This window comes from Saccopteryx leptura, chromosome 2, assembly GCF_036850995.1.
Source record: "Saccopteryx leptura isolate mSacLep1 chromosome 2, mSacLep1_pri_phased_curated, whole genome shotgun sequence".
NCBI lineage: Eukaryota > Metazoa > Chordata > Mammalia > Chiroptera > Emballonuridae > Saccopteryx > Saccopteryx leptura.
In genome coordinates, this window is record NC_089504.1 from 343963593 (window position 1) to 343989003 (window position 25411).

At 43.3% G+C, this 25411-nt stretch overlaps 1 protein-coding gene, 1 non-coding gene and 1 pseudogene across 2 annotated transcripts in view; 1 reads left to right on the plus strand and 2 right to left on the minus strand.

Moving 5' to 3' along the window:
- The window catches only part of BRCA1 (BRCA1 DNA repair associated), a 72951-nt gene that overhangs the window by 3386 nt on the left and 44154 nt on the right, over window positions 1–25411 (plus strand). Inside the window, exons 3-8 of the mRNA XM_066364066.1 lie at window positions 10018–10071; window positions 14054–14131; window positions 17209–17297; window positions 18523–18662; window positions 21745–21847; window positions 24742–24787. Of these exons, the coding sequence (XP_066220163.1) occupies window positions 10018–10071; window positions 14054–14131; window positions 17209–17297; window positions 18523–18662; window positions 21745–21847; window positions 24742–24787 (510 nt within the window). The remainder of the gene's footprint in view (window positions 1–10017; window positions 10072–14053; window positions 14132–17208; window positions 17298–18522; window positions 18663–21744; window positions 21848–24741; window positions 24788–25411) is intronic.
- Window positions 22567–22673, minus strand: LOC136396437 (U6 spliceosomal RNA). Its single transcript, XR_010749724.1, has one exon. It is a non-coding gene; the product is annotated as a U6 spliceosomal RNA (small nuclear RNA).
- LOC136393692 (small ribosomal subunit protein uS5 pseudogene) lies at window positions 23432–24267 on the minus strand (annotated as a pseudogene).

Genomic DNA, 25411 nt, shown 5'->3' on the forward strand with positions numbered 1-25411 from the left:
CCTGTGCTCAAGCCTACAACCTTGGGATTTTGAACCTGGGTCCTCAGTGTCCCAGGTTGGGGCTCTATCCCCTGGGCTACCATCTATCTGGTCAGGCTTTTTAATATTTTTAAAGTTGACTTTAGAGAGAGAGGAAAAGAGAATAGGGGAGGGAGAGAGAGAAACATCAATTTGTTGTTCTACTTATTTACGCATTCATTGGCTGATTATTGTATGTACCCTGATCAGGTTGGGACCCACAACCTTTGCATGAGGATCAGGTGGACACTTTAACCAACTGAGCTACCAGGCCAGGGATAAAACATTTCTACCACCTTGAAAAGTTTTCTTGTGGATATTCAGGAGCTCTCAACTTGGCCAAACTCCACCACGTTTGGAGGCCTGTGAATAAAACTGTATTTCAATATAATTAACAGTGAATACACAACTAAGTGGAATAAATGAATATTCTCTATCTTCCTCCCACCCTCCCTCCCTCCCTCCCATTCTCCCTCTCCTTCCCTCTGTCCCTCTCTCCTCCCTTCCTCTTTCTGACTCTCAAAAATCAATTTAGGCCCTGGCTGGTTGGCTCAGCGGTAGAGCGTCGGCCTGGTGTGCAGGAGTCCCGGGTTCGATTCCCGGCCAGGGCACACAGGAGAAGCGCCCATCTGCTTCTCCACCCCTCCCCCTCTCCTTCCTCTCTGTCTCTCTCTTCCCGTCCCGCAGCCGAGGCTCCATTGGAGCAAAGATGGCCTGGGCGCTGGGGATGGCTCTGTGGCCTCTGCCTCAGGCGCTAGAATGGCTCTGGATGCAACAGAGTGACGCCCCAGAGGGGCAGAACATCGCCCCCTGGTGGGCATGCCGGGTGGATCCCGGTTGGGCGCATGCGGGAATCTGACTGCCTCCCCGTTTCTAGCTTCGGAAAAATGAAAAAAAAAAAAAATCAATTAAAAAAAATTAACCAGCCCTGGCCGGTTGGCTCAGCGGTAGAGCGTCGGCCTAGCGTGCGGAGGACCCGGGTTCGATTCCCGGCCAGGGCACACAGGAGAAGCGCCCATTTGCTTCTCCACCCCTCCGCCGCACTTTCCTCTCTGTCTCTCTCTTCCCCTCCCGCAGCCAAGGCTCCATTGGAGCAAAGATGGCCCGGGCGCTGGGGATGGCTCTGTGGCCTCTGACTCAGGCGCTAGAGTGGCTCTGGTCGCAACATGGCGACGCCCAGGATGGGCAGAGCATCGCCCCCTGGTGGGCAGAGCGTTGCCCCATGGTGGGCATGCTGGGTGGATCCCGGTCGGGCGCATGCGGGAGTCTGTCTGACTGTCTCTCCCTGTTTCCAGCTTCAGAAAAATGAAAAAAAAAAAAATTAACCAATGAATGTATAAGTGGAACAACAAATCCATGTTTCTCTCCCCTCCTTCTCTTTCTCTGAAATCAATAAAATTAAAAAAGAAATACTACCTTTTCTTTTTTTTTTTTTTAATAGAGACAGAGTGAGTCAGATAGAGGGATATAGACAGGGACAGACAGACAGGAACGGAGAGAGATGAGAAGCATCAATCGTTAGTTTTTCGTTGCACGTTGCAACACCTTAGTTGTTCATTGATTGCTTTCTCATATGTGCCTTGACCATGGGCCTTCACCCCTTCTGGAGCCAGCGACCTTGGATTCAAGCTGGTGGGCTTTCACTCAAACCAGATGAGCCCGTGCTCAAGTTGGTGACCTCAGGGTCTCAAACCTGGGTCCTCTGCATCCCAGTCCGACACTCTATCCACTACGCCACCGCCTGGTCAGGCACTACCTTTTCAAAAAGGAATTTTCAGATAACCCTATTTAAAATTTTTTATTTTATTTTATTTATTGATTTTTAGAGGGGGGAGAGAGAGAGAAAGAAAGAAAAAGAGAGAGAGAGAGAGAGAAAGAAAAGAAAGAGGAGGAGCAGGAAGCATCAACTCCCATATGTGCCTTGACCTGGCAAGCCCAAGGTTTTGAACCGGCAACCTCAGTGTTCCAGGTCGACGCCTTATCCCACTGCGCCACCACAGGTCAGGCTAAAATTTTTTTTTTAATCTTATTTTTATTAAACTTTTTTTCTTTATTATTTACTCATTTTAGAGAGGAGAGAGAGAGAAGGGGGGGGCAGGAAGCATCAACTCCTATATGTGCCTTCATCAGACAAGTGCAGGGTTTTGAACCGGCGACCTCAGTGTTCCAGGTTGACGCTTTATCCACTGCACCACCACAAGTCAGGCCCTATTTAAAATTATAACATCTCACCAACTTTTTTTGTGTGTGACAGAGTCAGACAGAGGGACAGATAGGGACAGGCAGACAGGAAGGGAGAGAGATGGGAAGCATCAATTCTTCGATGCGACACCTTAGTTCATTGATTGTTTCTCATATGTGCCTTGATCTGGGGACTACAGCAGATCGAGTGACTCCTTGCTCGAGCCGGCGACCTCAGGGTCTCGTACCTGGGTCTTCTGCGTCCCAGTCCGACGCTCTATTCCCTGTGCCACTGCCTGGTCAGGCCCACCAACTTTTTATACCCTTTATATTTTCTCTGTAATTCTTATTACTACATGACATTATATATAATTTATTTAACTTTTTTCTCTACCCCACAAAATATAAACTCCATGAGAGCAGAGGTTTTTATTTGTTTGTTTGTTTTTGTTTTGTTTTTGTGAAATAAGTAAACGGCTTGAGTACAGAGCGCACACCCCGCCCGGCAAAGTTCCCTGGCCCCGAGGAAAGAAAGAGAGATGGAGGTGAAAGATGGAGGTCAGGGAAGTTGCCGGTTTTTATTTGTTTACTTCTGTATCCTCAGGACTTAGAATAGTGCCTGGCCACAGTAACCATTGGGTAAACATTTGTTGAAGATATTAAATAATAAACTAAATTGGTTCTTCAATAGTTTACTGGTTTAAACATTGTGATGGTTAGTGCTGGGTAACATTCAAAAAATAAATTGGAAATCTGCACCTATTGCTTCTTACCTTGAATAAAGGAGAGTAAATAAAGTAAATTTTCCTTTGTGCTTCATGAAAGTTGTTTATCATATTTGGAGTCAAGTAAATAATATTAAAGAAAACGCAAGTTGTGTTTTCAGAGAGATACAAGATTTTTAAGTAACCCTCCCCTCCCTTGTCCCTCAACTTTTCAACCAAACAAAAACAAGAGCTAAATGAGATTTATAGCCTAATTTATGAAACATCAGAGCCAGAGAAGCAAGAAATGGCAATTGGGGAAAAACAGCTTTTGAAAAGTCAGAAAACTCATCATAATTACAGAGTGAACAAAAAGTCCTCAATAGCCTGACCAGGTGGTGGCGCAGTGGATAGAGCATCGGACTGGGATGTGGAGGACCCAGGTTTGAGACCCCGAGGTAGCCAGCTTGAGTGCGGGCTCATAGCAAGGCTTACCAGCTTGAGCCCAAGGTTGCTGGCTCGAGCAACGGGTCACTCGGTCTGCTATCCCCCCACCATAGGCACATATGAGAAATCAATCAATGAACAACTAAGGAACTGCAAAGAAGAATTGATGTTTCTCATCTCTCTCCCTTCCTGTCTGTCCCTGTCTGTCCTTCTCTCTGACTCTCTCTGTCTGCCACAAAAAAATAAAACAGCAATACATATTAAAGTCCTCAATAGTGTGTCATTTAGGTCCATTTATTTTATATTTCCATTGAAAATTAAACTATCAATTAGAAAATGCAGATACATTAAAATTGCAAGATGAAAGTTGCCTGACCAGGAGGTGGCACAGTGGATAGAGGGTCAGACTGGGATGCAGAAGGACCCATGTTCCAGACCCCGAGGTCGCCAGCTTGAGCGCGGGCTCATCTGGTTTGAGCAAAAAACTTACCAGCTTGGACCCAAGGTCGCTGGCTCGAGTAAGGAGTTACTCAGTCTGCTGAAGGCCCGCGGTCAAGGCACATATGAGAAAGCAATCAATGGACAACTAAGGTGTCGCAACGAAAAACTGATGATTGATGCTTCTCATCTCTCTCTGTTCCTGTCTGTCCCTATCTATCCCTTTCTGACTCTCTCTCTGTCCCTGTTAAAAAAAAAACCAAAACCGTGAAAGTTAATGCTAAATTTTCATTTCGGCCAAATATTATATATTTTACTGCTTATATTTTTTCATCTGTTTTTTTATTAGAAATACTCTTAGATTTTTAAAGCTTTGTATCCTAGTCATTGTTAAACTCATTTAAATCTCTGAAAATTTATATATTGATTTTTAGAGAGGAAGGGAAAGAGAAACATTGATTTGTTAGACTTATTTATGCAGTTATTGGTTTATTCCTTTTTTTTTTCAGTGAGAGGAGGGGAGGCAGAGACAGACTCCCGCATGCATGCTGCCCAACTGGGATCCACCCAGCAAGCCCACTAGGGGGTGATGCACTGCCCATCTGGGGCATTGTTCTGTTGCTCAGCAAGTGAGCTCTTCTTAGTGCCTGAGGAAGCCATGGAGCCATCCTCAGTGCCTGGGGCCAACTTGCTCCAATCGAGCCATGGCTACAGGAGGGGGAGGGAGAGAGAGAGAAGTGAGAGGGAGAGGGTTGGAGAAGCTGATGGGTGCTTCTCCTGTGTGCCCTGACTGGGAATTGAACCTGAGACATCCACACGCTAGGCCTACAATCTCTCTACCACTGAGTCAACTGGTTAGGACCTGGTTTATTCTTGTATGTGTCCTGACTGGGGATCGAACCCACAACGTTGGCATATCCTAACGATGCTCTAACCAACTGAACTACCTAGCCAATGCTGTTAAATGGAAAGTTTTAGGATGACAATCTTACCTACTTCACTTTTTTTTTTTCTTATAGAGCTCAGAACAGTACAATTTGCTGTATGTGTTAATAAATAATTCCTGATTTTGAGTAGAAACAGTGTTAATTATGGAGGCTATAGAGTAGGCTTCTAGCTGTTTTGGGGTCTCAAGAGCTAAAATTTCTTCTGTAGGTTCTGTCTTTGGAGTAGACCCCTCTCTATCTCACTGCTTCACTAATAAGCTCACTTTCACTTTAAACTCTAAGGAAAAAAAAAGAATTTGTTCCATTGGCTTCTAAGTTACTGTTGGCATTTATTTCTGATAATTGGTAGTTTTTAGTTTTTGCATATGACTATATAAAACTTTTGGCTTTCAAAAGAATTTTCTAAAATGGTTATCTTGGTGAGTCATAATTATTTTTGGAACCTAACCTGCCTTTTTCTAATCAATATTCATTTTGGAAGCCCCAAATGTAGACATGTAGTAGGCCTAAAGTATTGACTAGTTTAAAATGTGTTTAAAGTACTTGAGTCACTTTTTGTGTGTGTGTGTGTGTATTTTATTTTATTATTATTATTTTTTTGTATTTTTCTGAAGCTGGAAACGGGGAGAGACAGTCAGACAGACTCCCGCATGTGCCCGACCGGGATCCACCCGGCACGCCCACCAGGGGCGATGCTCTGCCCCTCCTGGGCGTCGCTCTGTTGCTACCAGAGCCACTCTAGCGCCTGGGGCAGAGGCCAAGGAGCCATTCCCAGCGCCCCGGCCATCTTTGCTCCAATGGAGCCTTGGCTGCGGGAGGGGAAGAGAGAGACAGAGAGGAAGGAGAGGGGGAGGGGTAGAGAAGCAGATCGACGCTTCTCCTGTGTGCCCTGGCCGGGAATCGAACCCCGGACTTCTGCACTCCAGGCCGACGCTCTACCACTGAGCCAACCGGCCAGGGCCTACTTGAGTCACTTTTATAGTAAACATTTACTGTCATCAGGACCTAAAAGAACATTTTAAGTTTTGTCTTTCATTCCTATTTTCTTTTCAAGCTTTTCATTTAACAGTTACTACCTTCTTACATATTGGAGTTTTCATCTGTTCAAAGTTTGTTTACAGTATGTTTGTATAGTTTGGCTTATAATTACCATACTGAAACATAATTTTTTCAAAATTGAGTCAGTGGTGAGAATGAAAACCATCTGGTATAGCTAAATCTACTTTTACTGAGAAAATCTTTGATATCTAGCTTATTTGAGAACTAGTGTTTTGGTAACAAATCAGAGTTCACTTTGTCAGGTTGTTGAGTTTTTCTTTTTCTTTCTTTCTTTCTTTCTTTCTTTCTTTCTTTCTTTCTTTTTTTAACAGGGACAGAGAGAGAGTCAGAGAGAGGGATAGATAGGGACAGACAGGAACAGAGAGAGATGAGAAGCATCAATCATCAGTTTTTCGTTGCAACGCCTTAGTTGTTCATTGATTGCTTTCTCATATGTGCCTTGACCGCAGGTCTTCAGCAGACCGAGTAACCCCTTGCTGGAGCCAGCAACCTTGGGTTCAAGCTGGTGGGCTTTTGCTCAAACCAGATGAGCCCACGCTCAAGCTGGCGACCTCGGGTTCTCGAACCTGGGTCCTTCCGCATCCCAGTCCGGCGCTCTATCCACTGCGCCACCACCTGGTCAGGCTCTTTTCTATTTTTTTTAAAAATCACATTCACTCCCAGAAATATCAACATTAGTACAAATCATCTTCTCAGGTTGTGAACATTTTCCCAAATAGCATTTTAATTTTATTCTCACAATAGGCTGAAGAGACTGGTAAAGTGGGTGAGAGTTTCCTTATAGGAAACTTAGGTTCAGTCAGGTACAGTGCTTGGCCTGTGGTCAAGACCTGCTGGTAGCCTTACCAGGCGGTGGCGCAGAGCTAGAGTGTCGGACAGGGATGCGGAGGACCCAGGTTCAAGACCCTGAGGTCGCCAGCTTGAGCGCGGGCCAATCGGTTTGAGCAATGCTCACCAGCTTGGACCCAAGGTCGCTGGCTTAATCAAGGGGTTACTTGGTCTGCTGAAGGCCCACGGTCAAGGCACATTTGAGAAAGCAATCAATGAACAACTAAGGTGTCACAACGAAAAACTAATGATTGATGATTCTCATCTCTTTGTTCCAGTCTGTCTGTCCCTATCTATCCCTCTCTTTGACTCTCTCTGTCTCTGTAAAAAAAAAAAAAAAAAAGACCTGCTGGTAGAAGCCCAGCCTTCTGACTTACTGTGGTATTTTTCTTTCTTCCCTGGTGCAGTGTCAGAAACCCCGTGATTATAAGAGTTGTGTTACCAAACCCTTCACAACAAGGCTATTGTCCACCAGCTTGTCTTGTGATTCTTTTCTAAAAAGTTAAGCCTTTAAAGAAAAAAAAATACCACATTCCTGTCATACATACAGTTACCTGTTATTTGATGTCCTGCCTGAACTCTTCTAAAAATCAGTTTCTAAAGCTCTCAGAATGAAAGAGACTTAAAATAGCCAATAGGTTTCTACCTGCTCAGGCTGTCAGCTACCTCTCTGACCTCTCCTACTACTTCCCTACCTTATCATTTATCCTAGTACCCTACGTGCTTGCTATCTTTTGTGCCCAGGCATGGTCCTGCTGAGTCTCTTCTCTGTTCCCTCTGCTAGAATGTTCTCCCCCATTGTGGCACAGCTTGTTTCCTCCCATTACTCAGCTGTCCAGCAGCATCACCTTCGATGAGGCCTTTCCTGACCTGTGTTCATTCCCTGACACACACTGCTTTCTACAGTATTTCACTCTCCTGTATTTTTCCTTTAACACTATTCCCTTATGTTCTCATTTATTTCTCAATCAACCGTCTACCACAACTAGAATATAAGTTCTACTAAGGGTAGGCTTTATTTTGTTCACTGCAGTATTTCCCTTTCTAAGAACAGTGCTTACACATAGTAGATTCTCAGTAAATACTTCTCATATTAGTATATGAATTAATCTCAGGAAGGCTTTGAGATTTTGTGGATACACAGGTGGGAATGGGAATTTGGATGATGTACAGTATTTTCTTTTCCTGAAATTTGAATGTTTTTCTAAGCTTATTATTTTCTTCAGTTAGTGTTTAATATATTGTTGGGGTGTTTTTTGTTGTTGTTGTTTTTTACAGAGACAGAGAGAGAGTCAGAGAGAGGGATAGACAGGGACAGACAGGAATGGAGAGAGATGTTGTGGCACTTTTTTAGTTGTTCATTGATTGCTTTCTCATATGTGCCTTGACCATGAGGCTACAGCAGAGCTAGTGACACCTTGCTCAAACCAGCAACCTTGGGTCCAAGCTGGTGAGCTTTGCTCAAACCAGATGAGCCCGCACTCAAGCTGGCGACCTCGGAGTCTCGAACCTGCGTCCCTCCACATCCCAGTCCGACTCTCTATCCACTGCGCCACCGCCTGGTCAGGCTAATATATTGTTTTTACAAAGTAATCACAAACCAAACATCATGTACCTCCTGAAGTGATGTAATAAAAGTAGACAGTACCAAAAATTGTTCTTGCCCCCAAATTGAACCTCTGTTTGTCTGAGACTGTAGGCTAGAGGCACATGTGAAACATATACCATTAGGGTTCTAATCAGCAAAATTCAGAAGTTTGGAAATTCTCCAGGTAAATGACCTAGTTTTTAAAATAAATAATTGGGTAGGAGAAGAGGGGAAAATCTATACATAAAAGGAGAGGTGAACCTGATCCGTTGTGGCGCAGTGGATAGAGTGTAGACCTGGGACTCTGAGGTCTCAGGTTCAAAACCCCAAGGTTGCCGAGTTGGGCTTGAGTGCAGGCTCTTCCGGCTTGAGTGTGGGCTCACCAGCTTGAGCACAGGGTCACTGGCTTGAGCAAGAAATCACTGGCTCTGCTGGAGGACCCCCCTCAAAGCATGTATGAGAAGCAGACAATGAACAACTAAAGTAATGCAACTAGAAGTTGAGTGATGCTTCTTATCTCTCTCCCTTCTCCTTCCCTCCCCTCCCCTTCCCCCCACTTAAAAAAAAAGAGAGGGAGAGACTTGACACATACCAACCAACAACAGTGTGGGTCTTGTTTGATCCTGATTTACATAGATTTAATTATTAAATTTTTATGAGAGGAAAATTAGAACATTAATTATATTGTGTATTAAATGATATTAAAGAAATAACTTTTTAGGAGTAATGTTTTTATGGTTATGCTAAAAATGTCTTTCTTAAAGATATGTTCTGAAATATTTGTAGATAAAATGATGTTATGGCTGAGATTTATTTCAAAATAATCTGGGCTTTGCCTGACCTGTGGTGGCGCAGCAGATAAAGGGTTGACCTGGAATGCTGAGGTTGCTGGTTTGAAGCCTGGGGCTTGCCCAGGTGAGGCACACACGAGAAACACTATGAGTTGATGCCTCCTGCTCCTCTCCTCCATCTCTCTCTCTCTCTCTCTCTCTCTTTCTCTCTCTCCCTCTCTGTCTCCTCTCTCTAAAAAAGTAAATAAATACAATCTTTTAAAAAATAATACTAATCTGGGCTTTGGGTGGGTGTCAGCCATGATAATTGCTGAAACTGGGTGGTACATGGAGTTCATTTTACTGTTTTATTTGTGTAAATGCTTGAAAATTTTCATATGAAGAAATTTAAAAGGCCGTCAAAAGCAAAGAAAAGTGCTGTGAGGAAATTCAAAAAAAATACAGAAAAGTTTTTATCTTTGTGGATCTTAAAGTTTAGATAAAGGATATGCATCCACTGAGAGCTCAAAAAAAATATCAGTGAAACCTTATTGATATAAAGTAGTATCAGCTAATCTTCTAAATGCTATAGGTAATATAGAATACTGAAAAGAGTACTGTATATTCTGTTCTGATGTAAGGGAAGCTCAGTGAGGCTAAGGATCATATTCTCTGCGGTATTTTTGGCTATCAGCACAACAGACAGTTAATAAATATTTATTTAGTTATTTAAAAATATTTTACGTATTGATTTTAGAGAGAGAAGAAAGAGGGAGAGGAGCAGGGGGGAGTAGGAAGCATCAATTTATAATAGTTGTTTCCCATATATTCCTTGACTGGACAAACCTGGGGTTTTGAACTGGCGACCACAGAATTCCAGGTTGATGATTTATCCACTGTGCCACCACAGAATAAATATTGAATGAATTTAAAACCTTACCTTGGCTTAGTTATAGCCACTTAAGAATATGTTTATTTTTAAATGAATTATTGAGCCACATTTTTTTTCTTTTTCTTTTTTTCCCCTACCCTTTTAGTTTGGAGTTGCTCAAAGAGCCTGTTTCCACAAAATGTGACCACATATTTTGCAAGTAAGTTTGAATGTTTTACATGACTCCATCATTAGCTTTTGTGCTTATCCTTCATAACACAAGAAACACTTAAGTTTATAGAAGCTTTAGGTTCTTCAATTAAGTAAAAAAGAAATCCAACTCGATTTCATTCTGTCCCAGAGAATACTTAGAAAGTCACCATAAGGTGTGTTGTAGCCATAGTTCCTGGTGAAATGTTGGCATATTTATCTGGTGGGATATCAACTCACTTTAAACAGCTGTTTTTCTATCCATGGGTGGAAGCAGATTGCAAGCAATTGTGAAATAAAAAATTGTGTTTAAGCCTTGCCAATTTCTCTTTTCTGTACATTATATATGTCCCACTTCCCCTCCTCTAAGGTTCAGTGTTTGCCTGTTTCATAATCCTTGTAAAGATAGGAAAGGATCTGATATTGGTTTATGTTTAGAATGAAATTTATTCATACCAATGATTCAAGTTATATTTACATTTTTAAGAATCTTGTCCATTGAAGTGAAAATGCTTCTTTTTGTGTGTGTGTGTGACAGACAGACAGAAGGACAGGTAGGGACAGACAGACAGGAAGGGGGAGAGATGAGAAGCGTCAATTCTTTGTTGTGGCACCTTATTTTCTCATTGATTGCTTTCTCATATGTGCCTTGACCAGGGGGCTACAGCAAACCAAGTGACCCCTTGCTCAAGCCAGCGACCTTGGGCTTAAGCTGGTGAGCCTTGCTCAAACCAGATGAGCCCCGCGCTCAATCTGGTGACCTCGGGGTTTTGAACCTGGGTCCTCTGTGATGCTTTATCCACTGCACCACCGCCTGGTCAGGCAAGAATATTTCTTGATAGAAGAATTTTAGGAAAGGCTTGGTAGGTAGTTTGGTAGAACAAGGGGTTTTTCCTCCTTTCCCTGATGTTAAACCATGATCGAGACTTTTCCTGAATGCCAGACAGGAAGGGAAAACAATGAGAAGCATCTAATTTGTTTTTAAGTATTTTCCCTTCTATTTATTTATTTATTTATTTATTTATTTTGTATTTTTCCGAAGTTAGAAGCGGGGAGGCAGGCAGACAGATTCCCACATGCACCTGACTGGGATCCACTGGGCATGCCCACCAGGGGGCGATGCTCGGCCCATCTGGGGTGTTCCTCTGTTTCAGCCGGAGCCATTCTAGTGTTTGAGGTGGAGGCCATGGAGTCATCCTCAGCACCCGGGCCAACTTTGCTCCAATGGAGCCTTGGCTGTGGGAGGGGAAGAGAGAGACAGAGGGAAAGGGTGGAGAAGCAGATGCGTGCTTCTCCTGTGTGCCCTGACTGGGAATCAAACCTGGGACTTCCACATGCCAGGCCGACGCTCTACAGATGAACCAAACGGCCAGGGCCAGTCTTTTTCCTTTTTCCATTGAAAAGGGAAGCCATATCCACAGTAATGAGTTTACTAGCACAGAATCTCTGCCTTTCGCCTCTTTCCCCAGGAACAACTACATTGATTAATTTCTTTTTTATTTTTATTTTATTTTTTTGTGACAGAAAGAGAGAGGGACAGACAGGAAGGGAAAACAATGAGAAGCATCAATTTTTTTGTTGCAGCTCCTTAGTTGTTCATTGATTGCTTTCTCATATGTGCCTTGACTGGGGGCTACAGCAGAGCAAGTGACTCCTTACTCAAACCAGTGACCTTGGGCTTCAAGCCACCGACCTTTGGGCCCAAGCCAGCAACCATGGGGTCATGTCTATGATTCCACACTCAAGCCGACAACCACGCACTCAAGCTAGTGAGCCTGTGCTCAAGCCTGTGACCTTGGGGTTTCAAACCTGGGTCCTCTGCATCTTAGTATGATGGTCTATCCACTGCACCATCACCTGGTCAGGCTGATTAATTTCTTATGTATGTCCTCAGGAACTTTTAAATTTCAAGAGTTTTTAACTTGGGATTTGTTGGTTTTCATGAAGATTCTAGAATTATATTTTAAGTTCAACTGTATTAAAATCTAGGGGCATGTTCAATTTTCAGGAGAGACAGTCCATAATTTTCATTATATTCTTAGCATATTTTCAGAACCTAAAAAATGTGAAAAGCGTCTGCATTAAGGGTAATGAGGGCTGGCTGGAGCTGAGGGAAACCTGTTCACTTTGGAGGAATATCCTCCGAGCACTAGTTACCAGATGGCTGGCCCCTAACTTTTTCCGCATTCTGTGTTCTTCTTCACATTTATCTGTCCTAACAAGGAGCCAGAGCCCATTTCCACTGTGTCTCTCCCCTTCTCGTCTCACTCCACTGGCTGAGATCTGTTTCCAAAAGTTTTCTCTGCTTCTTCAGACCCCTCTCCTGGGTCAGGTGCCAGAGCAGCACTGCTTTATCTCTGCTTTCAGAATTTTTTTTTTTTTACAGAAACAGAGTCAGAGAGAGGGATAGACAGACAGGAACGGAGAGAGATGAGAAGCATCAATCATCAGTTTGTCATTGTGACACCTTAGTTATTCATTGATTGCTTTCTCATATGTGCCTTGCCGTGGGCCTTCAGCAGACCTAATAACCCCTTGCTCGAACCAGCGACCTTGGGCTCAAGCTGGTGAGCTTTTGCTCAAACCAGATGAGCCCGCGCTCAAGCTGGCGACCTTGTGGTCTCGAATCTGGGTCCTCTGCATCCCAGTCCGACGCTCTATCCCCTGAGCCACCTCCTGGTCAGGCTCTGCTTCCTGAATTTTTAGTTTTGTGGCCTCTAGAGTGAAGCTTCCCAAACTATCTGTAGTATAGGACCAGTTTCTTCGTAGATTGATACTTTTGTGAAACAGAATTTAAAAGTCCCAGCATTTAGGCCTGACCTGTGGTGGCGCAGTGGATAAAGCATCGACCTGGAAATGCTGAGGTCGCCGGTTCGAAACCCTGGGCTTGCCTGGTCAAGGCACATATGGGAGTTGATGCTTCCAGCTCCTCCCCACCTTCTCTCTCTGTCTCTCCTCTCTCTCTCCCTCTCTGTCTCTCTCTCTCCCTTTCTCTCTCCTCTCTAAAATGAATAAAAAAAACTAAAAAATAAAATCCCAGCATTTTAAAGGTTACAGGTAGCTGAATATTAACCTTGTTTTTGTTTTTTTCTGTATTTTTCTGAAGTGAGAAACGTGGGGGAGTCAGACAGACAGACTCCTGCATGCGCCCGACTGGGATCCACCCGGCATGTCCACCAGGGGGCGATGCTCAGCCCCTCTGGGGCATTGCTCTACTGCAGTGGGAGCAATTCTAGCACCTGAGGCAGAGGCCATGGAGCCAACCTCAATGCCCAGGCCAACTTTGCTCCAATGGAGCCTTGGCTGCGGGAGGGGAAGAGAGAGATAGAGAGGAAGGAGAGGGGGAAGGGTGGAGAAGCAGATGGCCGCTTCTCCTGTGTGCCCTGGATGGGAATCGAACCCAGGACTTCCACACGCTGGGCCGACACTTTACTGCTGAGCCAACCAGCCAGGGCCCTAAAGATTAACTTTTTAATTTTTTTGGTGCCGTTGTTGAAAATCAGTTGACCTATATGAATAGGTTTATTTCTGAACTCTCATTTCTGTTTCAACAATGTATATGGTTATCCTTATACCAGTACCACTCTGTCTTGATTACTGTAGTTTTGTAGTGAGGTGCTGAGTTTTTAAACTATTTATAATCATTTTACTTGAACTACTTGCCTTTTATATCCTGATTATGCAGCATGAAATAATTATCATTAACATGCCCATATTAACTTGTTAGTAAGTCTTACTTGGTCATAACAGTAAGCCATATGCATGTAAGTTCAGTTTTCATAGATCATTGCATATATAGTTTGGTTTTCTGCTTATGCAGCATCTAAAAACAATTAAAGAAAGCCATTGGTTGTAATTTACCTACCATTACCTTTAAAATGACTCTTAATGATAGTTGTGAGATTATTTTTTCATGGCTATTTGCCTTTTGAATGTTCTCCCTACAAAAAAGGGTAACTTGAATTGTTCTTTTTATTTTTTATAATTTATAGATTTTGTATGCTGAAACTTCTCAACGAGAAGAAAGGGCCTTCACAGTGTCCTTTGTGTAAGAATGATATAACCAAAAGGTATGTAATTGGGTAGTGATGGGAGGTTGGAAGCAAAAATAGGAAAAAGATTTTATTTATTTATTTTTTTTGGTGGCAGAGAAAGGGAGAGTCAGAGAGAGGGCCAGATAGGGACAGACAGACAGGAAAGGAGAGAGATGGGAAACATCAATACTTCGTTGCGGTTCCTTAGTTGTTCATTGATTGATTTCTCATATGTGCCTTGACCGGGGGGTTACAGCAGACCGAGTAACCCCTTGCTCAAGCCAGTGACCTTGGGCTCAAGCTGGTGACCTCAGAGTCTGGAACCTGGGTCCTCCACATCCCAGTTCGATGCTCTATCCACTGTGCTACTGCCTGGTCGGGCAGGAAAAAGGAGAATTTTTATTTTTACTTTTTGTATTTTTCCGAAGTTAGATGTGGGGGAACAGACTCCTGCATGCGCCCTACCGGGATGCCCAGCATGCCCACCAGGGGGCGATGCTCTGCCCATCTGGGATATTGCTCCATTGAAGCCACAGCCATTCTAGTGCCTGAGGTGGAGGCCATGGATCCGTCCTCAGCACCTGGGCCATCTTTGTTCCAATGGAGCTTGGCTGTGGGAGGGGGAGAAAGATAGAGAGGAAGGAGTGTGGAAAGGGTGGATAAGCAGATGGGCACTTCTCCTGTGTGCCCTGACTGGGAATCGACCTGGGATTTCCTCACAATGGGCCAATGCTGTAGTGCTGAGCCAATCAGCCAGGGCAGGCCCTTGTTGCCTTTTGCTAATACTTCTGAATGGTGCAAAAATTTGCAGTCTTATCTAAACTAGGACTATACCACCTGCCCCTGTTGTCTACTAAATCTTTTATTTTTCTTTCCTGCACATTTAATTTTTTTTTTTTTAATTAAATGAGACCAGGGGAGGCAGCAAGACACACTCCTGCATGTGCCCCAACTGGGATCTACTGGATAAGCCCCCTATGGGGCAATATTCTACCCAAATGGAGCACTGCTTTATTGCTCAGCAACTGAGCTATTTGTAGCATCTGAGATAGAACCAGGGAGCCATCCTCAGCACCCAGGGTCAACTCACTTGAAAGAATAAAGCCATGACTGCAGGAGAGAGTCAGAGGGGAAGAGGAAGTGTGGAGAAGCAGGTGGTCGCTTCTCCTGTGTGCTGTGACTGGGAATTGAACCTGAGACATCCATATACCAGGTCAACACTCTACCACTGAGTCAGCCGGCCAACACCACATTTAATTTCTACTTTATTATTTATACACACACAAAAAAAGTATTTGTATATTGTGCATCCCTCTGAACAAGATTTAAGTTCTATTAGGACACTGGCTTTGTCTCAGTTGACATTATTTTTCCAGTGTTTGGCACATTGTAGTTACTCAGCTATTTATTTATTTATTTTTTATTCATTTTAGAGGAGAGAGAGAGATTTGGGGTGGGGGGGAGCCAGAAGCTTCAACTCCCATATGTGCCTTGACCGGGCAAGCCCAGGGTTTTGAACCGGCAACCTCAGCATTCCAGGTCAACGCTTTATCCACTGCGCCACCACAGGTCAGGCCAAGTCACTCAGCTATTTAAAGAAATAAATGAATTATATTGCCGTACAACGTCCTAGATCAAAATCTTTCTTTCGACATTGTTGTCTATCTGTGCTTTTGAAATAATATAATCATAATTTGGCAGAAATCACTGAGACCTGGAAGTAGAAGGTTGGGTTAATGGGGTTCAGAAGAACAGTAAGTTCTCTGTGAAGTAGATTTATATCTAGTATGTATTCAGAGTAATATTTTAGGTAATCATAGGGTTTTAATAGACTTGAATGGCAAAAAAATACATAAAATTAATACAGATATCAAGGATGTTTTGATTATGTTATGTCACTAGCAGCTCTGTTCTTTGAATATATGTAGTTTTTCTACTGTGCTGCATTTTTTACTAGTTTACATTTTTTACTTTAGTGTCCTTAAAAGTTGATGATTAAGGCCCTGGCCGGTTGGCTGAGTGGTAGAGTGTCAGCCTGGCATGTGGAAGTCCTGGGTTCAATTCCCAGCCAGGACACACTGCTATCCACTGTGCTACTGCCTGGTCAGGCAGGAAAAAGGAGAATTTTTATTTTTATTTTATTTTTTTATTTTTTTATTTATTATTATTTTTTTTTGTATTTTTCTGAAGCTGGAAACAGGGAGAGACAGTCAGACAGACTCCCGCATGCACCCGACCGGGATCCACCCGGCACGCCCACCAGGGGCAACGCTCTGCCCACCAGGGGGCGATGCTCTGCCCCTCCGGGGCATCGCTCTGCCGCAACCAGAGCCACTCTAGCGCCTGGGGCAGAGGCCAAGGAGCCATCCCCAGCGCCCGGGCCATCTCTGCTCCAATGGAGCCCTGGCTGTGGGAGGGGAAGAGAGAGACAGAGAGGAAGGAGGGGGGGTAGAGAAGCAAATGGGCGCTTCTCTTATGTGCCCTGGCCGGAAATCGAACCCGGGTCCCCCACACACCAGGCCGACGCTCTACCGCTGAGCCAACCGGCCAGGGCCTATTTTTATTTTTATTTTTTGTATTTTTCCGAAGTTAGATGTGTGGGAGACAGACTCCTGCATGCGCCCTTATGCATTAAGACTGCAAATTTTTGCACCATTCAGAAGTATTAGCAAAAGGCAATGAGGGCCTGCCCTGGCTGATTGGCTCAGCACTACAGCATTGGCCCATTGTGAGGAAATCCCAGGTCGATTCCTGGTCAGGGCACACAGGAGAAGAGCCCATCTGCTTCTCCACCCCTCCCTCTCTCCTTCCTCTCTGTCTCTCTCTTCCCCTCCCGCAGCGAGGCTCCATTGGAGAAGGGATGGCCCGGGCGCTGGGGATGGCTCCGTGGCCTTTGCCTCAATTGACGTTGTACGGCAATATAATTCATTTATTTCTTTAAATAGCTGAGTGACTTGGCCTGACCTGTGGTGGCGTGCCAAGTGGATCCCGGTCGGTCGCATGTGGGAGTCTGTCTGCCTGCCTCCCCGTTTCCAGCTTCAGAAAAATACAAAAAAAATAAATAAATAAAGTTGATAATTAATTGCTAAGTGTGTCTCTAAATTTCATTTCAGAAGCCTACAAGAAAGTACAAGATTTAGTCAACTTGTTGAAGAGCTATTGAAAATTATTCATGCTTTCGAACTTGACACAGGATTGCAGTGTAAGTATGGTATAGCCCCAGGGCCAACTGCTCAAGTGGCTGTCGTTAAAACTCAGGAGGAGCTTGTGCAATTATTTCCTATGAATAGGTGATAACTTTATATTTTATTTTGTTTTATTTTTAAGAGATAGGGACAGACAGACAGGAAGGGAGAGAGATGAGAAGCATCAACTCATAGTTGCTCACCTTAGTTGTTCATTGATTGCTTTCTCATATGTGCCTTGACTCGGGGGCTCTAGCCAAGCCAGTGACCCCTTTCTCAAGCCAGCAACGTTTGGGCTCAAGGCAGCAACTGTGGGATCATGTCTATGATCCCACACTCAAGCCGGCGACCTCAAGGTTTCAAACCTGGGTCCTCTGCGTCTCTAGCCAACACTATCCACTGCCTGGTCAGGCACACCTTATTTTATCTAACCTAAGATGGATGTTTTTGACATTTTAAGGTCTACAAAATTGGGGACAATTGACCATCAATGGTGTGTCATTGTTTAATTGTGTGTTTTCTTATTGTACAGAGAATAATGGTGCTTGTTACATTGTTGGAATCTTAGATTCAGTGAGCTATAGTATTAATAGGTAAATTTGTTAGTATTGGGGTAGAAAAAAAGTAGTAGAAATAACTTTTACACTCTATGTTTGTTTCCTAGGAGTAGAATTTGTAAAGTTTACTCTAAAAAATTATGGGTAACTTTTAATGTGTTTGTCTTTTTTTTTTTTTTTTTAATATTAATGGATTTTTTTTTTTTTTGTATTTTTCTGAAGTTGGAAACGGGGAGGCAGTCAGACTGACTCTTACTCTTGCATGCGCCCGACCGGGATCCATCCGGCATGACCACCAGGAGACGATGCTCTGCCCATCTGGGGCGTTGCTCTGTTACAACCAGAGCCATCCTAGCGCCTGAGGCAGAGGCCATAGAGCCATCCTTAGCGCCTGGGCCAACTTTGCTCCAATGGAGCCTTGGCTGCAGGAGGGGAAGAAAGAGACAGAGAGGAAGGAGAGGGAGAGGGGTGGAGAAGCAGATGGGCGCTTCTCCTGTGTGCCCTGGCCAAGAATTGAACCCGGGACTCCTGCCACCAGGCTGACGCTCTACCACTGAGCCAACTGGCCAGGGCTAATGTGTTTGTCTTAATACAACAAAGAGCATGCACAGGATTTCTATTGGTCTGATTACAATTAGTACATTTTTACAGTTATAAAAATAATATTTTCCCTTGTAATTCACAGTTGCAAACAGTTACAGCTTTCCAAAACAGGGAAATAATGCTCCTGAGAATCTAAAGGAGGAAGTTTCTATCATCCAGAGTTTGGGCTACCGAAACCGTGCCATGAAACTTCGACAGAGTCAACCTGAAAATACTACTTTGGTAAATCTGTTTTCATTTATTCGTGCAAAATCTCTTTATTGAGTATTGTAAATCAGCAAATGTACTAAATGTAAAAAATCAGTAAACAAGGTAAGATGGCAAATTAAGTGGTTGGACAAGTGTTGTAATGTAATGAACAAGAGTAAGATGCCCTGACCTTTTGGTTCCGTGGTAGAGCGTCAACCTAGCATGTGGAAGTCCTGGGTTTGATTCCCAATCAGGGCACACGGGAGAAGTGACCATCTGCTTCTCCTCTCATCCTCCCTCCACCCCCAACCCACAGCCATGGCTCAATTTTTATTTATTTATTGATTGATTGATTGATTGAGATTTTATTTCTTGATTTTATTTATTTATTTATTTTTTTATTCATTTTAGAGAGGAGAGAGAGAGAGAGAGAGATGAGAGACAGAGAGAGAGAAGGAGGGAGGAGCTGGAAGCATCAACTCCCATATGTGCCTGGACCAGGCAAGCCCAGGGTTTCGAACCGGCGACCTCAGCATTTCCAGGTTGACGCTTTATCCACGGCACCACCACAAGTCAGGCCATTTATTGATTTTAGAGGAAAGAGAAAGGGGGCCAGGGGCACGAAGCATCGACTCATAGTTGCTTCTCATATGTGCCTTGACCAGACAAGCTTCGGGTTTCAAACTGAGAATATCAGCATTCTAGGTTGACACTTTATGCTGCGCCACCACAGGTCAGGCATGGCTCAATTGATTCTAGTGTGTTGGTCCCAGGAGCTGAGAATGGCTCTGTGGAGCTCTGCCTCAGGTGCTAAAAATAGCTCGGTTGCAAGCATGGGCCCCAGGGTATGCAGAGCATTGACCCCAGACTGGGGTTGCCAGGTAGGTCCTGGCGCATGTAGGAGTCTCTCTCTCTCTCTCTCTCTCTCCTCCTCTTGCTTGAATTAAATAAATAAATAAATAAATAAATATAAATGAGTTTAGAGAGTTCTGTGTGCCTGGTGTGGTCAAGAGAAACCATACAGTACAGATCCTTCCCCTGCCTTAGTGCTTTAGCCATCCTGATGCTTGTCTAAAATGGCCACAAGGTCACTGATGGTTTTAAGCTTTTTTTTTTTTTATAAGAGAGAGGGAGAAGGGGAGTGTGAGAGACTAGAAGGGAGAGAGATAAGCATCATCTCATAGTAGCGTCACTTTAGCTGATAATTACCTCCCATATGTGCCTTGGGTGGGGGATAGGGGACTGAAGCCAAGCCAGTGACCTTTGAACTCAAGCCGGCAACTCCGTGCTCAAGCTGGAGAGCCCTCACTCAAACCAGCAACTTCAAGTTTTGAACCTGGTTCCTCTGTTCCAGGTCAACACTGAGGTTGCCACTACTGGTCAGGCTAAGCTTTTTTTACTTTAATTTTTACTAGTTTTTATAATAATCATTTTATGGAAGTTCTCTAGGCATGAGAAAGTGTATTTTATTTCCTCTGAAAAGTTCCCTGAAGAAAATCAGTTTTTAGATTTGAAAATTGCTTCAATTTAATAGGTGTAATTAAAAAAAATAATAACATAGACATATATGTCTACTATACATATATATCTTTTTAGAGGGATTTGCCATATTGAGACTCATATTTGAATGAATAATGAAGATCTCAAAAATAATTGTTTTTGTGATACCAGCATTCATTTTTTAGTAGATGTTGAAGTTCTTGAAGGAAACTTCACTGGAGTAATGTTCAGTTTTTGAATATTTTTTCTTACACTGAATGATTTTAGGATTGCTAGCCTTTTAATGTTTTCATTTATCCTTTAAAATTTTTTTTCTTAAGATTTTGTTTACTGGTTTCTTTTCTTTTCTTTTCTTTTTTTTTTTTTGTATTTTTCTGAAGCTGGAAACGGGGAGAGACAGTCAGACAGACTCCCACATGCGCCCGACCGGGATCCACCCGGCACGCCCACCAGGGGCGAAGCTCTGCCCCTCAGGGGCGTCACTGTACTGCAATCAGAGCCACTCTAGCGCCTGGGGCAGAGGCCAAGGAGCCATCCCCAGCGCCCGGGTCATCTTTGCTCCAATGGAGTCTTGGCTTCGGGAGGGGAAGAGAGAGACAGAGGAAGGAGGAGAGGGGGGTGGAGAAGCAAATGGGTGCTTCTCCTATGTGCCCTGGCCGGAATCGAACCCAGGTCCCCGCACGCCACGCCGACGCTCTACCGCTGAGCCAACCAGCCAGGGCCACTGGTTTCTTTTCTTACAGAGACAGAGTGTCAGAGAGAGGGATAGATAGGGACAGACAGACAGGAATTGAGAGAGATGAGAAGCATCAATCAGTTTTTTGTTGCGACACCTTAGTTGTTCATTGATTGCTTTCTCATATGTGCCTTGACCGTGGGCCTTCAGCAGACCAAGTAACCCCTTGATCAAGCCAGCGACCTTGGGTCCAAGCTGGTGAGCTTTGCTCAAACCAGATGAGCCCGTGCTCAAGCTGGCGACCTTGGGATCTTGAACCTGGGTTTTCGGCATCCCAGTCCGACACTCCATCCACCGCCACCGCCTAGTCAGCATTGTTTACTGTTTTTTTTTTAAAGAGAGAGAGAAATAAAAAGAGAGAGAAAGGAGAGGTGGGGAGGGGAGGGAAGCATCAACTCATAGTAGTTGGCTTCTCATATGTGCCTTGACTGGGCAAGCCTCGGATTTCAAACTGGCGGCATCAGTGTTCTAGGTCAGCGCTTTATCCACTGCATCACCACAAGTCAGGCATTTTAAAATTTTATTTTATCTTAATTTTCAACCCTGTTATCTGATATGATTGGAAATGTATACTGAATGAATCTTACACCCTTTCTATAGTATTAGCTCCAAAATATGATTTTCTTATACTTCAAAAATTATAGATAATATATATTCTGTTTGGAAAAATTTAAAACAACAGGAAGAGGAAGAAATATCCATACCATTAGAACCTAACTTATACATTTTAGTGTGTACTTTGCCAAGTGTTTTTTCTAGCTGTCATAAAGTGTAGCTAATTTATAATGGTCCATTTGTTTTGTCCATGACCTTGAGTTCCTCTTCAGGGAAAAAAAGCAGAGAACTGGCCAATAATTAGTTGATCATTCTTCTTAGCAGGAAACCAGTTTTAGTGTCCAGCTCTCTAACCTTGGAATTATGAAATCACTGAGAACAAAGGAGCAGGTACAGTCTCAGAAGAAGTCTGTCTACATTGAATTGGGTAAGTCTCAAGTTTTTTTTAGTTTAGAATAGATTCTTTGTGCTACAGTTTTACCAGAAACTTTGGTCATAATTTACACAATAGCAGGGAGTTTTGGAAAGCACAAATAAAATAATACTATTAGCCTTATGGTGTGTTTATAAATAATGTAAAAGATGCAGCTCTTACCTTGAAGAACCTTGCTTTATAGAGAGCAAAAGAAAGATGTCTGGTTATAAGTATGTATAAATATATACCAGATCCTTGAATAAGGTTTCTTTTGATGTCATTTTGTTATAACGTGGATGAGATGCCAATGGAACGTTACATCTCATTTATATCAGTTAGTCTTTGGTAAAATTGGTTTTGTTATATGTTGTTTTGCTTGGTCGCAGAATCAATTGGTGTTGTTAAGTGAGGACTTACTATACTTTAGAAAGATGGAAAGTAGGGATAAGAAAGAACATGATGGATTGGGTGCGGAATTTAGAAGGATCTAAGATAAATTGTACTAGACTAGAAAGACTTTTAAGAAGAGCTGGGCTCAATTCAGATGGTTTTCTCTAATTGTCATATTCTTTAGAATATATTTATTATAGAAAAGAGTGGTCTCTTTTGGGGCTCCCAAGCACCTTTGTATGTTGACCGTAGCACTTAGATTCACTTGAAAATACTTTATATATTTTCTCCTCTTAAAATCAAAAGTTCCTAGGCATGTCTTATTTATTTATTTATTTTTATTATTTATGGAACGCTTCACGAATTTGTGTGTCATCCTTGCGCAGGGGCCATGCTAATCTTCTCTGTATCGTTCCAATTTTAGTATATGTGCTACCAAAGCGAGCACGGCATGTCTTTTTTTAACAGGTTTAACTCACTTTATTTTTTTTTTTTTAAATTTTTATTTATTTATTTATTTATTTTTTTACAGAGACAGAGAGTGAGTCAGAGAGAAGGATAGACAGGGACAGACAGGAACGGAGAGAGATGAGAAGCATCAATCATTAGTTTTTCATTGCGTGTTGCAACACTTTAGTTGTTCATTGATTGCTTTCTCATATGTGCCTTGCCGTTGCTCGAGCCAACGACCTTGGGTTCAAGCTGTTGGGCTTTTCCTCACACCAGATGAGCCTGCACTCAAGCTGGCAACCTCGGGGTCTCGAACCCGGGTCCTCTGCATCCCAGTTCGACGCTCTATCCACTACGCCACTGCCTGGTCAGGCTCACTTCATTTTTTATTATTATTTTTTCCTGAAGGGATAAGCAGGGAGGCAGAGAGACAGACTCCTCAGCGTGCCTGATTGGATCCACCTGGCATGCCCAGTAGGGGGCGATGCTCTGTTGCAGTCAAAGCCATTCTAGTGCCTGAGGTGGAGGCCATGAAGCCATCCTCAGTGCTGGGGCCAACTTTTTGCTCCACTGGAGCCTTGGCTGCAGGAGGGGAAGAGAGAGAGATAGAAAGGAGAGGGGTAAAAGTGGAGAAGCAGATGGGTGCTTCTCCTGTGTGCCCTGGCCAATAATTGAACCCAGGTCTTACACACGCCGAGTCGACACTCTACCACTGAGCCAACTGGCCAGTGCCCACTTTATTTTTCTTGTACAAAATTATGTGGTGGCCACAGTAGAAGCCTGGGACCTCTGCACAGAAACTCTGGTGTGGGTCTTTACAAGATGGTCAGTGAATTCCTGATAGGAGACTTAGTGAACTCATTCTCTTTTCAGAGGTCAGGGTTGAGAGAGCTGTAGGTCTTACAGTATCAAAGGTGGCCTTGGTGAAGTTGCCCAGGGTGGCAGTGCAGCCCCTGGCCAAGGTGTAGCAGCTATGGATAGCGGCTATCAGCAACAGCTTCTTGGAGACAGGCTGAGATGATGCCAGTGCCCTGGAGGTGGGGTTGAGACGTACCAGCATAGAGCCACAGCAGCCAGTCACCTTGCAAGGGACAGTGTGGGGCTTGCTGAACTTGTTCCCCCAGTAGCCTTGCCACACAGGGTCAATAGAGAGCTTGGCCAGTACAATGGCCTCACAGATGGTGGTGGCTACTTTCTTTGTGCACTCAATGCCCAGACCAGCATGTCTAGTGTAGTCCCCAGTGGCAACAAATGCCTTGAACTGGGCCCTCTTTCCAGTGCATGTCTGCTTTTGCATGGGCATAATCTTCACAACCTCATCCTTCAGGAATGCCCCCAAGAAGAAGTCAATAATCTTAGATTCCTTGATAGGCAGTGAGTAGAGATAGATCTCAAGGGACTTGTCTTTATGACCTTGACCATGTGGACCAGCTTGGTGACAGGATTTCACTCCTTGTTCTCTGCCTTGCGTCCATGAGCTCTGTAGCCTTGTCCTGACCTTGACCCTGGCCGCGACCTCAGACCTGGATGCCACTGCCAAATCCTCCATGGAAGCTGCTGTGGCCTCCAGGCTCTCCTGCATCATCGTCCATTTGGTGTTTCCTCAGAAATGAAGCTAGGATTTTATTTTTTTTTTTGACACAGTTGTGTCACAAAAATAAAATAATTATAATAGCAAATATTTAGTAGCACTTAGTGTAGTTGGGGCACTAAGTATACTTTACTTTATAAAACTCATATAAGAGGCCTGACTTCCGACATTGTTACTGTTATATTTATTTTACAGAAGAAATTAAGTCAGAGAGAGGTTAAGAAATTTTGCCATGGTTGTGAAGCTAGTAAGTGGCAGAGCCATGATTAAGACCTAGGAATTCTGGCTTCAGAGCCTGTGCTTACAACTACTTCTCTGAATTGCTTGGCATATGTATCACTGTCTCTTCCATATGGTGGATGCTTAATAAATATTTCTTGAATGAATATCTTTTAAAAAGTACATTTTTTTGAGTTGAACCCTTTCAATAAAAATCCTATTATTGATTTGTTTGTTATTTGGGGGATTTTTTTAGGATCTGATTCTTCTGAAGATACAGTTAATAAGGCAAGTTATTACAGGTGAGTCAGAGAGCCTTCGTCTATGAAACTGGTATTTTTGTACTTAGTTAATATTAGGATTGGTATTTTTTTAGGTTAGAATTATTGCATTGGAATAGACCATCCACTTTAATCTCATTTTATAGCTGAGAAAATACCCTTCTGTTTGGTTTCTCAGTAAAGACTCCAAAAAGAATTCAAAATAGTTCTTCACAGCCTTGCTTTCAGCAGATAGTTCTCTGCTCTAGCTTTGTTCCTGGTGTACAGTAGTACTGACACAGGCCAGGCTGATGAAAATATTAGAGGACTCAATTCTATCTATCCTTCAGACTTTACCTATGTAAGTTATACAATAATCTACAAGCAGCCTCCAACTGTGTTACCTGGCAAATTGCTTTCCATCAGAATCCGTAAGATCTGTAATGTCTTTGTAGGAATTATAATGGTGTCCTTGCTAATCAGATTTTTTTTTGCAAATGATTTTTTCATATTTTCTCGGTTGAGAAGAAGTAGTTTTTAGCCTGAAAAGAGCACAGGATGCAAAGTATCAGAATGGTACATTCTTTGCATTCTACTGGGGTGTCTGTTTTATCCCAGTTCTCCCTTTGTTTAGATATCTTTCTTCTTGCATTCTCATTAAGATAC